This window comes from Neolamprologus multifasciatus, chromosome 8, assembly GCF_963576455.1.
Source record: "Neolamprologus multifasciatus chromosome 8, fNeoMul1.2, whole genome shotgun sequence".
Taxonomy (NCBI): domain Eukaryota; kingdom Metazoa; phylum Chordata; class Actinopteri; order Cichliformes; family Cichlidae; genus Neolamprologus; species Neolamprologus multifasciatus.
Genome location: NC_140446.1, coordinates 10,407,013 through 10,419,919, shown reverse-complemented (window position 1 = coordinate 10,419,919; position 12,907 = coordinate 10,407,013). Strand labels below are relative to the sequence as shown.

Here is a 12,907-nt window from a genome sequence, read left to right as displayed (position 1 = left end):
TGCTCCTGTAAAAAGAAACACATAAATTCATCCACCCTTTTGGCCTGTGTAGGTGGAGGTTAACTTTGAGTTGTGGTCAAGTCTTGTCAGGTTTTATCAGTCAGTCAGTTTGTTTTTATTTCCATTCATTCATTCATTCATTCATTCATCCATTCTTTCTTTCTTTCTTTGCTGATAGTGGAAACTATCGCTGCATTTGATTTCCACCCTCAGCAAAATGATGTCATTTCAAAAAGAAAAAGGAGAATTTTAGATCGGATTACCTCGCTGAATCCTTTTTGGGCAGGGACTCTCATTTTCTAATTGTCCCAAATAAGTGGCTTTCTCCTGAGCCCATTTTAATGTGGAGAAACTCACTAACAATTTTCTTGACGACGTATCGTATAGCGCTTCTAATCCTGCAGATCTGCTCAAACAGAGATTATCGAACAAAACTTTCAGTGCACTGTGAAAGTATCAAAATAAAAAGGCCTTGTTAAGTCATGACACAAGCTCCTCATCTCAGGAGGGTAAATCATACCATTAGCATGGTTTATCATACCATCATACTAATTGGCAGGCTCAACTTCACAACAAAAGAAAAATCATCAGCTAGATTAACTCCAAACCAACCATCAGCTGCACAACACACAACATAACCCTAATATGTTATTAGCTATGAGTTTAATCCCCAAGTCTGTGCCTTTCACTCATTTGGGCCACAGATCCATATTATCCAGTTTTTCTTTTTTCCCGTCAGCATAAAACGTGAGACATGTCATCAGCTATTTCACAAAAGACGTTTGTTCTTATGTATTCAGAGTTGTGTATCTAGGTACAGGATTCACTCACACATCAAAACAGGAAACTCAGTGTTTTAGAGTCTCCACTCTAACAAACTCCAACACATCCCATTCACTCGTGCTAGAATTCAGTCACCTTTCATCAATCTAAGAACAATCAACTAATTTGCATATCAGCTATTAACCCACTAAGATGACAGGACAACAGAAATGCATGTTCAAAATGTTATCACAAAAATAGAATTTCCCTCATACAGTAAATTATTTGTGCTGCATCAATCAAGCAGAAAGCATCTCCCAATTTACTATATTAACAATTAAATTTATTGTCTGATCACTGGCTGGTCAAACCAGAATCTTTTTTTTTTCCACAAAAGTTAAACTGTTGTCCTGCAACCTAGAGAGTTAGTTGTCAACACTGGATAAATTCAGCATTTGATAACAAGTGTCTGTTATATTGACACTATTTTAACACTGATGAGAGATAACAAGCTGATCTTCATTGCATGGGTGTTTGTGTTATTAGGCAGGTTTAATGCATGTCTGTGGAGCTGCATATCCAGCAGAGCATGTTCTTAAAGCTGCCTTTCCTACACACTTCTCTGCTATTATTTAATCATTTCTTAACTAATGTGCTATGAGTCCACTGGTCTTTACATCACACTAAGTGACTTGGACAAGATGATAACCAGACTCACATGCTTAAGATGTTGTCTAATCTTCATGAGCTCTCTTGTGTTTGTGTTAGTAAGGTTAATGCATGTTCTGCTTGTGTGTGTGAGTTTGTGTATGTTTCTTTTTGTAGTGTTTTAGACTCCTTCACAATTTCCCACTTAAGCAGTCAGTTTTCTTTTCCCCAGGTTTGCTAACCCAAATTTTGATTTCCCAGATTAAACAACAAAATTCCTATGTGTTCTCACCACTCCTCTCACTCTGTTGTCCTCTCCCACTTCAACAGTCCAATAGCCAGCGGTTCTCTTTCAGCTTTGTCCTGTGTTCCACTGTCTCTTCTTGCCATTTTCTCCAAAGGTGGCAAATGTCAAACTCCAACAGTCTCCTCAGTTCTCCTCAAACGTTCTTTTCACATGCACAGTGAATTTGCAGCTTGTTGGGAACACAGTGCCATTCATCCAGTCATTCAGGATGATGGGCTTGCTCTTCTTCTCTGATGCTGTTTGTCCACACTGCTGCTGCTTGCTGGGACTCTTTGCCCAGGACTTTGCTGCTGTCTCTTTATCTGCCATGTTATTGCTCTTTGGAGCTGCATTCCTTGTCTTCAGGGAGGAGTGAGAGCTCGCTTGTGAGGTTGAGAGACACATGGAGCTGTAAATAAGTCAGCCAGAAACTTGGCCTGAATGTTTCTAATGATGTTAAACTATAACTTTCTTCCGACCGCTGCATGTGGAAAATTGATTCAGGTCTGCTTGTCACCTGAAAGTGACAAACTAAGACATTTTCATTATTATTATCACTGCTTAATCAACACACATCTCTCTCTCTCTGTGTTTTTGTGAACAGTCCTTTCTTAAAAGCAGAAAATGATATTGTAGTTGTTCTTGGCTGATCAACACAAAACCTTTTTCCTATGGTTATTTTTCATCTACAATGTAAATTTTGTCTGTTTTTCACTCTTTTTTTTTTTTTTTTTCTTACAATAGCTGGTGACCTGCAGAATCACCACTCTCAAAATCAGAGGCAATTACTTTTACACAGCGCACAAAAACACTGTGACGTCAGACACATTCACACTCACTTTTTCATCTGCGTACATAAATCATTTGGCCAATGGCATGTGCCATTGTGATCCATAAATATGATCACAAATTTATTGAATTATTTTCAACCCAACAAAACAAATAAACAAAAACATAATGCTGATGCTATGAACACGCTACACACATGAGTCAAGATGCAGGAAAACTGCTCACGGAAACGCTGCACACTCCAGTTATCATAGTTATCATAGTTCTGTTTCCCTCTCTTTGAAGAGTTCTCAGCCAGCTTCTGATCTGATAATGTGTAGCTTGCTCATCAGCTCAGAAGAGACCACAACGCAACCTCACACAGTGGTTGCGTGCTTTGCCCCACAGTGGCAAAGACTTGCACTTCCATATTCAATTCAGCTTCTCCATCATGTAGTTTTCAGCTGCTTCATACAGGGTTCAGCATATTAGTTGTTTTCATAGGTGTGCTCTATATCTCAACAATGGCTCATATTAGGATGACAGTTTTTCAAACAGGTCAAGTGCCTCTATACACGTAAATAGTTAAAGTATTTACCTATTTTACTTCATATGTCATTGTACTGAATTTGAGCAACCCTAAGCTTAATGCAGATTACTTTCAACAATTATCCACCTCACATCATAACTGACTGAGGTGCCTCTTCATATTAATATTATTTCACCATTAATACCAGTTTACAGGTTGTTAACCTTGCTATTATTAGTATGAATACATTAAAGATAAGTTGTAATTTAGCCTTTTGTTTATTTTACTTTATTCCTCTTGTATTTATATCTATTCAGTCGGGTCTGTTTCCAACCCTTTTTAAACTACTACTACTTTGATCTCTAATTTTCACTTGGTGAGGGATTATTATGTTCTTCCTAGTCTGAACTGCTCTCTTCACCTGAGCTGCTATCTGATTCTGAGTTACTGTCTTCTTTGTTTCTTACAGTCACGTACAAAATGTCCCTCTTTTCCACACCTCCAGCATGTAGTGCTAAAGCCACTGTTTGGTGTGTGTGTAGCTCTGCCTCTACCTCTTGCTCTTCCACTATGCATTCCTCTCCCTTTCTTTTGGATTAGTCCTGCTCCGGCTTGTTGTTTTTCTAAACATTTCTTACCAGGTGTTAATTTCGCTTGTTTATTCTCCATTTTCAAAGATTTTGCTGGGCCATTGCTGGCACACTTGACTTCAGAGTGGTTTACTGATACGGCCTTCGACTTCACCCTAACGGTGAAGCGGTTAGGGTGTTTTATGAGACCTAGTTTTATGAGATGAAACTCAACCGTTCTCCTTTGTCACCAGTACTTGAGCCTCAGCAAAGAAAACAAAAATGGAAGTAGTTCAGCAGCATATTGTGCTGTAAGATCAACTTACTTTGCGCGCTAATTTGTCACGAAGTAATTTCGGCTACCTCTAAAACCTAAGTCTAATTCAGCTCCTTTCGGTGAACCCAACCTATTTTATTTTGTCACGAAGTAATTTCGGCTACCTCTAAAACCTAAGTCTAATTCAGCTCCTTTCGACGAACCCAACCTATTTTAATTTCTTTGTCTCAACGTGTTTTCATTTGCTTAAACGTATTTTAATTTGTCACGAAGTAATTTCAGCTACCTCTAAAACTTAAGTCTAATTCAGCTCCTTTCGGCGAACCCAACCTAATTTATCACGTTACTTTAAACCTTAGCGGCTGTTTTATATACCAAAATAGTGTTTCTCACCCTCCGACGTCTCACTGGTGGTTCGGATCATCAGACTGAATCCCACCGCCGTGGACCAGACTAAAAACACCGGCCCAGACCCGAATTCACGTCCTGGGGCTCTCTCCTCGTCTAAGAGGGCTGTCGACAGGCTTCGGTGCTGGCTTCCCACGGCGTCGGGAATCAGTGCTGGATCTTGGAACAGAGTCACAGATAACAGTTCTGATATTTTCTGATCCGGCTACGAAGGACCAAATAATGTTAAGAGATATATTCTAAAACACTTCTTCAGTAGAGAATCAGAGAGGAGAAACACACAGAATTTCTTGCTAGCAAGGGCATCTCTCAGAACTCACACCCCAAGAGTGAGTCTCAGAGAGTGGCCCTGAGGACTTGCCCTGGTCCTTTATTTATACACTTCAGTGGGTGCTTGTGTGGTGTGTGTGTGGTGTGTGTGTGTGGTCAGAGTGTGACCCCATAAGTGATTTCCCTAAACCTGCTGGACTGGAAGTCCAGCAGTTCATCTAACCAAAACCACTTAGACTGGAAACAGATATAACTACGTTAATCCTACCGTAAAACAATAAAACAAGGTACGACCTTTTCCCATGCTCCTAGGATGTGGGGGTGAAAGCCAGAACACCCTGGAATGTTACAGACTTCCTAGGTTGAGACATCCTTTCAATAAACACAAATGGTTACATGTAGTATTCTACCATATTCAAACTTATATCATTAAAAGATTATACTGACTACTAGTACAATTTTCCATTGACAGCTACATATACATATATTTATGTTTTATATTGCATGTTTTCCCATATTTTGTTCCCTTTCATATATTTATATGGAGTAGATACACAGTCTTTTTATACTCAATGAACAAATTCAATTCAATTTAATAAAGTCTAACCTTTTTACACTACAGCTGGCAACACTACCCTTATTTTGTTCTGCAGCTTCAGTAAGCATTGTGTAGTAACACATGAAGCAGCCTTTCACCTTGCTCCAGGTTCTGTTTAAGGTGGTGCTGCAGCTGACAGCAGGTCTCCAACAAGAACAAGTGCAACTGCAATACATATGAAGTACTTACGTAAGCATTAGGTAGTGTGTTTTTTCTTCTTTTTTGCAGACTGTCCTTTTAATTTTGTCCCATATATCTAAACCTTTTGGTCACTGAATTTTCAAACAGTAGTGCATTACAGATGCATACAATGTGTGATTACAATAACATGTCTTTTTGTAATGTCTCACAGCTGCTAAGCGTTTAAATGATCCTGATGTTTTTCTCAACTATACAATTAAACTTAAACTATAAGGACACTCTGAGACAGGAGAAATTCCTTAAGGCCAATTCTCTGATGAAAACACAGTGTATAACCATATATTCAAAATGTATAATGGGTTGTGCTTTTGTCAATACCCCACATCTCCACCAAGAAAAAATGATCACCCCCTACTTTCCATAACCCAGACAAATATAACAGACACAAATGAACAAAACCACAACTTCCTTTCTGGAGGTAAAAAGGCCAGTATCATCTATAACTCAGTATGTGGGAATATCCATCCATGTATCTACTCCCAAATACGATTGAGCAACAGCAACATTTTTTCCTCAGTTAGTAGCATACAAAGATAGAGACGGGCAAGAGAACCACTTCTTAGGCACTTCATACACTTTGTAGACTTTGTATGTACACTTGTCTCTTTGGTACTTTCTAATCAGTCTTAGTCTGAATGTGCTCTTCAGTGCTGCAGAACTAACTGAAACTTACATGCCCTCACAGATGAAGGAGTCTGGTCCTCTGTGTCTCAGAGAAATATTTCCATTTTAATATAACATGGTTTCTGTGAAGCGTTACAAAGAGGAGAAGTGAAACCGTCAACAGCATTGCATAGCGTTAAGGGAAGGCGAAGTAAACATGATGTTTGCATTTGAGGATTATTTTGGTGCCTTTGCATTATTATCTTAATGTTGTTAGCTATTATATGCATGAAGAAAGAAATGCTGATAAATGTAAATACATTACAATATATTATATGGATATTAAGGCAAACAATAACCATAAATTCCAAGTAAAGAGGGGAAAAAAAATCTGAATTGGTAAGACAGGTCAGGTGAGGTAAGAACAGGAGTTTGTGTGTGTGCGAGCATCCCTTCTGCTCAGCTGTGTTTTGTGCTTTGGTAGGTCAGGCCTAATTAAAGCTCAAGGAGAAGTTTTCTAGCAAAGCCTTGTGAGGATTAACTACCATGAAGCAGCAATGTTATATCAGTTGCTTTAGAGCTGCTCAACCATTCCTTGCTTCACTGAGGTAGTCAAATTAAAATCCCAATGAGGAGTTTGTTCACGTGATGATAGATTATGGAAACATGGTGATTTCACTGCTGGTTAAGGTCTTTGTGTGTCTCGTGCAGCTTACTTTACTGCCAGTTAGATAAGTGTCAAACTGGAAGACCCTACTCCCTTGGCCTGAATTGTTCTTGAAATATGTTTCTTGCAAGATTTTGCCTTTAAATAAAGATATGCACGAAAAGGGTGCACTATAAGTCGTCTCATTTAGCCAGCATTTTACTTATTTTTGCAGACTTTAGAGATAAAGAGTCACTCTTCCTGCTTGTGTATCTTAATGCTTATCAGACCTTATATTCATTAAGCTGGGTGTGCTTTCATGCTTTCTTTTCAGAGTAATTTTAATTACCTTCTCTTTTAATTTTTGATTAGCTGGTTGAGGTAAAACTGTGGGAACAATAAATCATAACAGTATGCTTTCATTCTTCAAAAGTATTTAAGCAAATTCTGTAACTTTTTCTTTAGATTTCCTTTTAATTAGCCCCAAATCTTTTGTTAGATAACAACAAACATCTTCTCTTTGCCATTAGTGTCTTACTGGTTTTCTTTTGTTCTTGTATTGGTCTCTTGGTAGCTGATTATCTTTATCCTTTGTACAAATCTCTTGAGTAATCCATCTTTTTAAGTGAATTTCTTGTGCAGTTTGTCAACTGTAAACAGTACGAACTCTAGCCGTTCATATCCATGCCTTTCCAGTCGTCTTCCACTTGTTTTTTTCAGTGTGTATCTGGGTTTGTCTATTCACATCAAAGGAATGACACTTGACTGGCAGCAGCAACCTCTTTTCACCTAGTCTTGCACACATTGCCATCCACTTATCTCCTCTCTGCAGCACATATACACTGCACTAACCAGAGGCAGGATAATGCTCTGCAAATGAATGATGGCACTTTGGGGACCTCATGGGTATTATAATCTGTGGAGACAAAGAGCTGACGAGCGGAAGGCAGCAGGTTAATGAGATCACCCATGAGGTGAGGGTGCCTACCTTTTTAAACCTGGGAGGCCAAGCCTGCTTCAGTACTCTGATCCAATCCAGTCAGCTAGTCAGTGGCCATCAAAATCAAAGACAGACTCTTTCTGTCCCGATCCTTCAATTTAAACTTGATTGTGTATTGAATGCACTACTTTCTCTTCTCCAGGGAAGCTTCGTGGCCAGCATGACTGGCGTACTGAGGCAGATGGACGACTATCATTATGCTCATCTGATCAGCACCTTTGGCAAGATAAGGAGTGATGTGGTGGTAAGTACACTCTGTCGGTGTTTCTGTGTCTGCTGGATCTTCAGGCCACATTGTCATTTTATAACTTAAAATACTTGCCTGTGCTTCAGAATGATTTTGCTCTGTCTTATCTAGAAATCAAAAGTCAGATTAGAGCTTTTGTAGAGGAAAAAAAATACAATTTCTTTTGCAATAAAGTATGAAATTGAATTTTTCTTAGTCCTTGCACTTGGGCCGATACATGTATTGCACTTCCTCTTGGTGATAGTAGCTCCTGAGAGAAAATGATCACTTGTTGCAACCAACAAGTTGTGGAGGAGGGATAAATCTTGCAGAGGTTATGGGTTTCAGCTCAGAATAATTCTGCCTTCAAAGCAGCCTTTCTGTCCTATCTCCCTCCAGATTAGCATTCAGTTACTCCACTCTGTTTGCTTTTGCTCTTTGGAGATTTTTTCATCGCAAGAACATGAATCTGAGTCAGACGAAGCTTTATAAAACGCACACTGACAGATACGTTGGCATTGCTTGTAATTTGAAAAATCACTTTTTTTGTACTCGTGTGACTGAGCTGGCATGCACTGACATCCCGTTCTCTCTTAAAAGCACTACTTATTTTAAATTGCATGTTTTGTTTTGTTTTTTTATTGAGGCGTAAATGTAATATTTTTAGTGGATTTTAAAAGAAAATCCAGTTTGGGACTCCTTATCCAGTTCCCATAGCGGAGTAAGGAATCACTGTAATGAACGTGAATCTTTCTGCAGGTTTGTGGTACCTGAAGATGGTTCGGCTATGGGTCACTTATAGATCCTGATGCTGGCTGTAGCCCAGATGAGGATATCTTTTTGTTGTGTGGCCTCACTGAACATAACAATTGTAATCACAAATAAGACTCATAAAAAGGGACATCGGCACCAGATGGCAATAGTAAACATGCACAGGTGTGTAGTGCTGGTTATTCCTTCCGGAGAAGAAAGCTGTAACCTGAAACAAAAATAAAGAATTTGCTGATGCTGCAAGTTAATAGACTTATCAATATCACTGGCTCACCAATAAAGCACAGTGAAGCTAAACGAAATTACAGCCGTGTATTCCATTACATCAGTTGGTTTATTTGATGTATTTTTAAGGCTTGTACAACTATTTCAGCCCATGTTCTTTGTGCTGCAACCCTGGTGATGTTAAACTGTCATGCAAACAATCATTTTTAAAAAACAAAGAAACTATATAAAGCAGTAGTAGGAATTGCTTTTAAATTGATATTAACAGGCAGTACATAAAATAAGCAACAAATAAAGTTACGTAAACCCTAGAGACAGATGTGTGGGGAAGAAGATGAGCAGTTTGTGAAATACTTAAGCCTGTCTACACACCTAAATGCATTGAGTTTCTCCCATGTGATTGGCTTATATTTGGTGAATCCAATAATCTTAGTGGTGAGTGCATGCTGAACTTTTACAGGGGTACAAAGACAAGAGACGATCTATTGCGTGATGCCTTTTAATTGTGACTTTGTAACCCTTAAAACATGTAAAGTTAGGGAGTGCAGACAGAGTAGATGTGAATAATGCTATGTTTTAAATGGTAATGATCATTGTAGGCGTTACCCAGATATATGATGAATATTAGTTGTGTAATATTAACAAAATACTGGATTATTTGTTTTGTGTGCTACCTGCAAAAGAGAAATACACGAGTCACCTTGACCTTTTAAATGAATCTAAAACCTGTTTCTGCCTGAAAGCCACGGACAACAAACCGTTCATTTCAGATTACTCTTATCTTGGAAGTGGGAAGAATAGCTGTTCTCATTTTGAAAACTTTCTCTCTTTTACAGGATTTCCTGATGGAAACATTTATCATGTTCAAAGATCTCATTGGAAAAAATGTCTACCCCTCTGACTGGATCATAATGAACATGATGCAAAATAAGTAAGTACGACACTGCTGGAAATGCACGCGCAAACACAAACCATAAACTATACTGCTTTCAACTCGCTTCACTGCGGTTGCTAAGGAACAGCAGTCGGAAGCGGGTGTGAATATTTTCAAATGTTTTTCTCTTCATGCAAATATCGGCACAAGGCCTCAGCAGTGTAGCAATCAGATGAGCAGTCAGCGCAGCCGCAAACAATCACATGAATTATAGATGCTCTGGTAATCTCCAAACTTAGTCTCAGAATCTCTCTGCTTTTTTTGTGCTGTTCTGCAGCAGCCTTCTGGTTTATTGATGCAAACCTTTTTTAAATGCAATTTTAAAATTTTAAAACAAAGTTAGATAGTGCAGTTTAGTCAGTAAAGGGGGTTTTGTGTAGTTGTCAGTAAAGAGTTAGAGTTCTTTGTATATTTTGGGGGATTTCTCAGTGATTTTTTTAAACAAGGAAAGTCAGCATAGCCAACTGTTAGGTTTTTCTTTTTTAATTCATATAAAATATTCACTTTTTAAAAAAAACAAGACATATGAGTTGCTGAGCTCTATTATACAGTGATACCAAAACAGCTGCCAGATGAAATCCTTGAATCTTTTTTCTTTTTTTTTGACAACAAGGAAAGAAAATTCTCCCTTCTCCACCATCATTCATGTATTATAATGATCGCTGGTTAAATTCTACATTCAAATTTCCCATGGACAGATTACTCTGCTAAATTTAGCATTATAATACTGTCTGAGTCCCAACTGACAGGGGAAACAAAAAGACAAGAAACAAAAGGCGTAGTTAGAGAGATGATAGCCAATGCAGATGTGCCAAAATCTGCCATTCTCCTCGGATGGCTTCTTGATGCTGGCTTGAAAAGTAAGCTGATCCCTGTAGAGCCCCTTGGTGAAATCCTCACAGCAAAAATCAGCATGTTTACAGCCTGGTGCCTAAAGTGGGTTTGGACTCACTTTTTTCCACCAGGATAATGTTTTTGTAATTCATCTGCTAACTAGCTACCTGTTCTAGCTTCAGAAAACAACCTTTAAAATCTTACACACCACATGCACAAAACGGGCCACCTACACAATGCATGTAGCTTCACTCTGCTTTTATGGTGATATCAGTGGTAGAGGAGGTTTTGGAGCTCTGTAGGACTTAGCAACCCACCTCTGTCATTTTATGTAATCTGAGGGACCAAAGATCAGGGTCATCCAATACTGATTTTCAGTCTTGTCCCTTGTGTACAGAGATTTTTCCAGATTTCCAGGAATCATTTTGATGACATTATTAGTTTTATTTGTGGGTGTTGAGATACTTCATGTCAGTGGTACATCATTAAACAGGAAACTGAAATTATTGCAAAATTTGTCGATGTAGTTTTTTGCAGATTGGTGAACCTCTGCCCATCTCCACTTCTGTTAAAATCTGCTTCTCCAAGATCTGCTTTTTATACCCAGTCATCTCACTGACCTCTTGCCAATTAACCTAATTAGCTGAAAAATCTTCCTCCATCTGTTTCTTTTACTTTTCCAGCCTTTTGGTGGCCCCATCCCAATGTTTTTGAGATGTGTTGGTGTCATTAAACTCCAAATGAGCTCATATTTTTCATGAAATAGTAAAATGCCTCACTTTAAACATTCAACATGTTTTCTAGCTTATGTGATCATTGCATTCTGTTTATATTAACATATATTAACATTTTACACAGCATCCCAACTGTTTTAAAAATTGTGTTTGTTCTTTCGTCCGCAATGCCATCAAAAATACCAGTTTTTAAAAGCATTTAAGGTAACATGCAGAATTGTATAGCAATGCTTCGAGCTTAATCCTTTTGGGCACCTTGGAAGTGGCCATTTATGGCAGGTGCAGAGCTCATAGCATCAACCTCTAGTTTATGGTGAGCAGTTTTCACCCCCTGCCCAATCTTTCTAAAACCATTCCAACATCATTGCCAGCGAGGACATTTGACTAGAGATTGCATTGCTTTTCAATTTAGATTCTTGTGCTTTCATTAGTCCGTCGGATTGCTGCAAGCCAGATTCCTTTTGGAATTCAGAACAGACATTGTCTGCCACCTGAGTCACATTGCTGAAGTCTTTGGCATAGCTTTATGAACGTGTTCCCTGGTATCCCGCAGATGTGAAAATCACATCTGTTCTGCTTTAACCTGAGCAAAAATACCAGGGAATAACTCGGTGCTGGACCCTACTGAACCACACGCAAAGCACACCAGCAGTCGACGGCATGGTGTGTTGGTCTCACAAGCTTATTCAAACACTCCATACCGATTGTGATCCTTTACTTTTCGGAGCAGCTTTGGGGGTGTGAGGAGCTTCACTGAGCAATTTAATCTAAGATCACACTTTGTAGCACACGTTTGAATCTTTGATTCGCACTCACTCTCCTGCCTCAGCAGAATCTTACCCAACAAGCTTTTGCCTGTTAGCAAATAGCTGGAAAGAGATTAATTCTGAATACTAGTTTATGAATTCAGCCACTTGCTGGAGTTAAATTGCTGTTCAGCTCAATGAAAAATAAGCTTGTCAATGTCTGGCTGATCTCACAGTCTTTATACTTGAGTCTGTTTGAATACTGCAGGTGTTAGCTTTGCTGCAAATTAGAAAACCTCTTTTATTTGTCGCCATCCTCCAGAATGTGTTTGATCAATGTTTTTTCCTGCTCCTCACAGTGAGAACCCAAGGTGACATAAGAGAGCTGTAAATGTTTTACATTAACAATCTAACAGAAAAGGGAGTATTTGGTATACCTCATGTGCCCTTCCTTTTTTGTTTTCTTTTTCTGAATACAGGATTAAAGACAGACTGAATTCATAACATCCTCTACAAACTTTGAAGGCTCATATCTTTATCTCGATCTGTGTTCTGAAGTTAATTTGTGTTTTTTAACAAATAAACTTGGAGATTTCAGTCCTGGTGGATTAAAACTTTTGTTACTGGGGTTAATTATAGTTTAATAGTGTATGTCAGACAGTTTAGGAAAACAAGCCACTATCACATTCATTCATAACTAGCCATTTTAAATCATTCTGCAAACTGTGATCTGAATTATGCTGTACATGGCATGAGTCTGCCAATAATAGGGATAGAATTGGTAGCTTGCAGTTCTTCATCAGCTCACAGTGGCTAGTGCAGTGGTTCTTAACCTTGTTGGAGGTACCGAACCCCACCAGTTTCATATGCGC

General features: G+C 38.7%; 1 protein-coding gene across 2 annotated transcripts in view; it reads left to right on the top strand.

Annotated features, from left to right (window-relative positions):
• Positions 1 to 12,907, top strand: part of dock1 (dedicator of cytokinesis 1) — a 207,013-nt gene that overhangs the window by 136,969 nt on the left and 57,137 nt on the right. For both annotated transcript variants that reach the window (XM_085170992.1, XM_085170993.1), the window contains exons 28-29: positions 7,708 to 7,809; positions 9,624 to 9,718. In XM_085170992.1, coding sequence (XP_085027118.1) covers positions 7,708 to 7,809; positions 9,624 to 9,718 — 197 coding nt within the window. The remainder of the gene's footprint in view (positions 1 to 7,707; positions 7,810 to 9,623; positions 9,719 to 12,907) is intronic.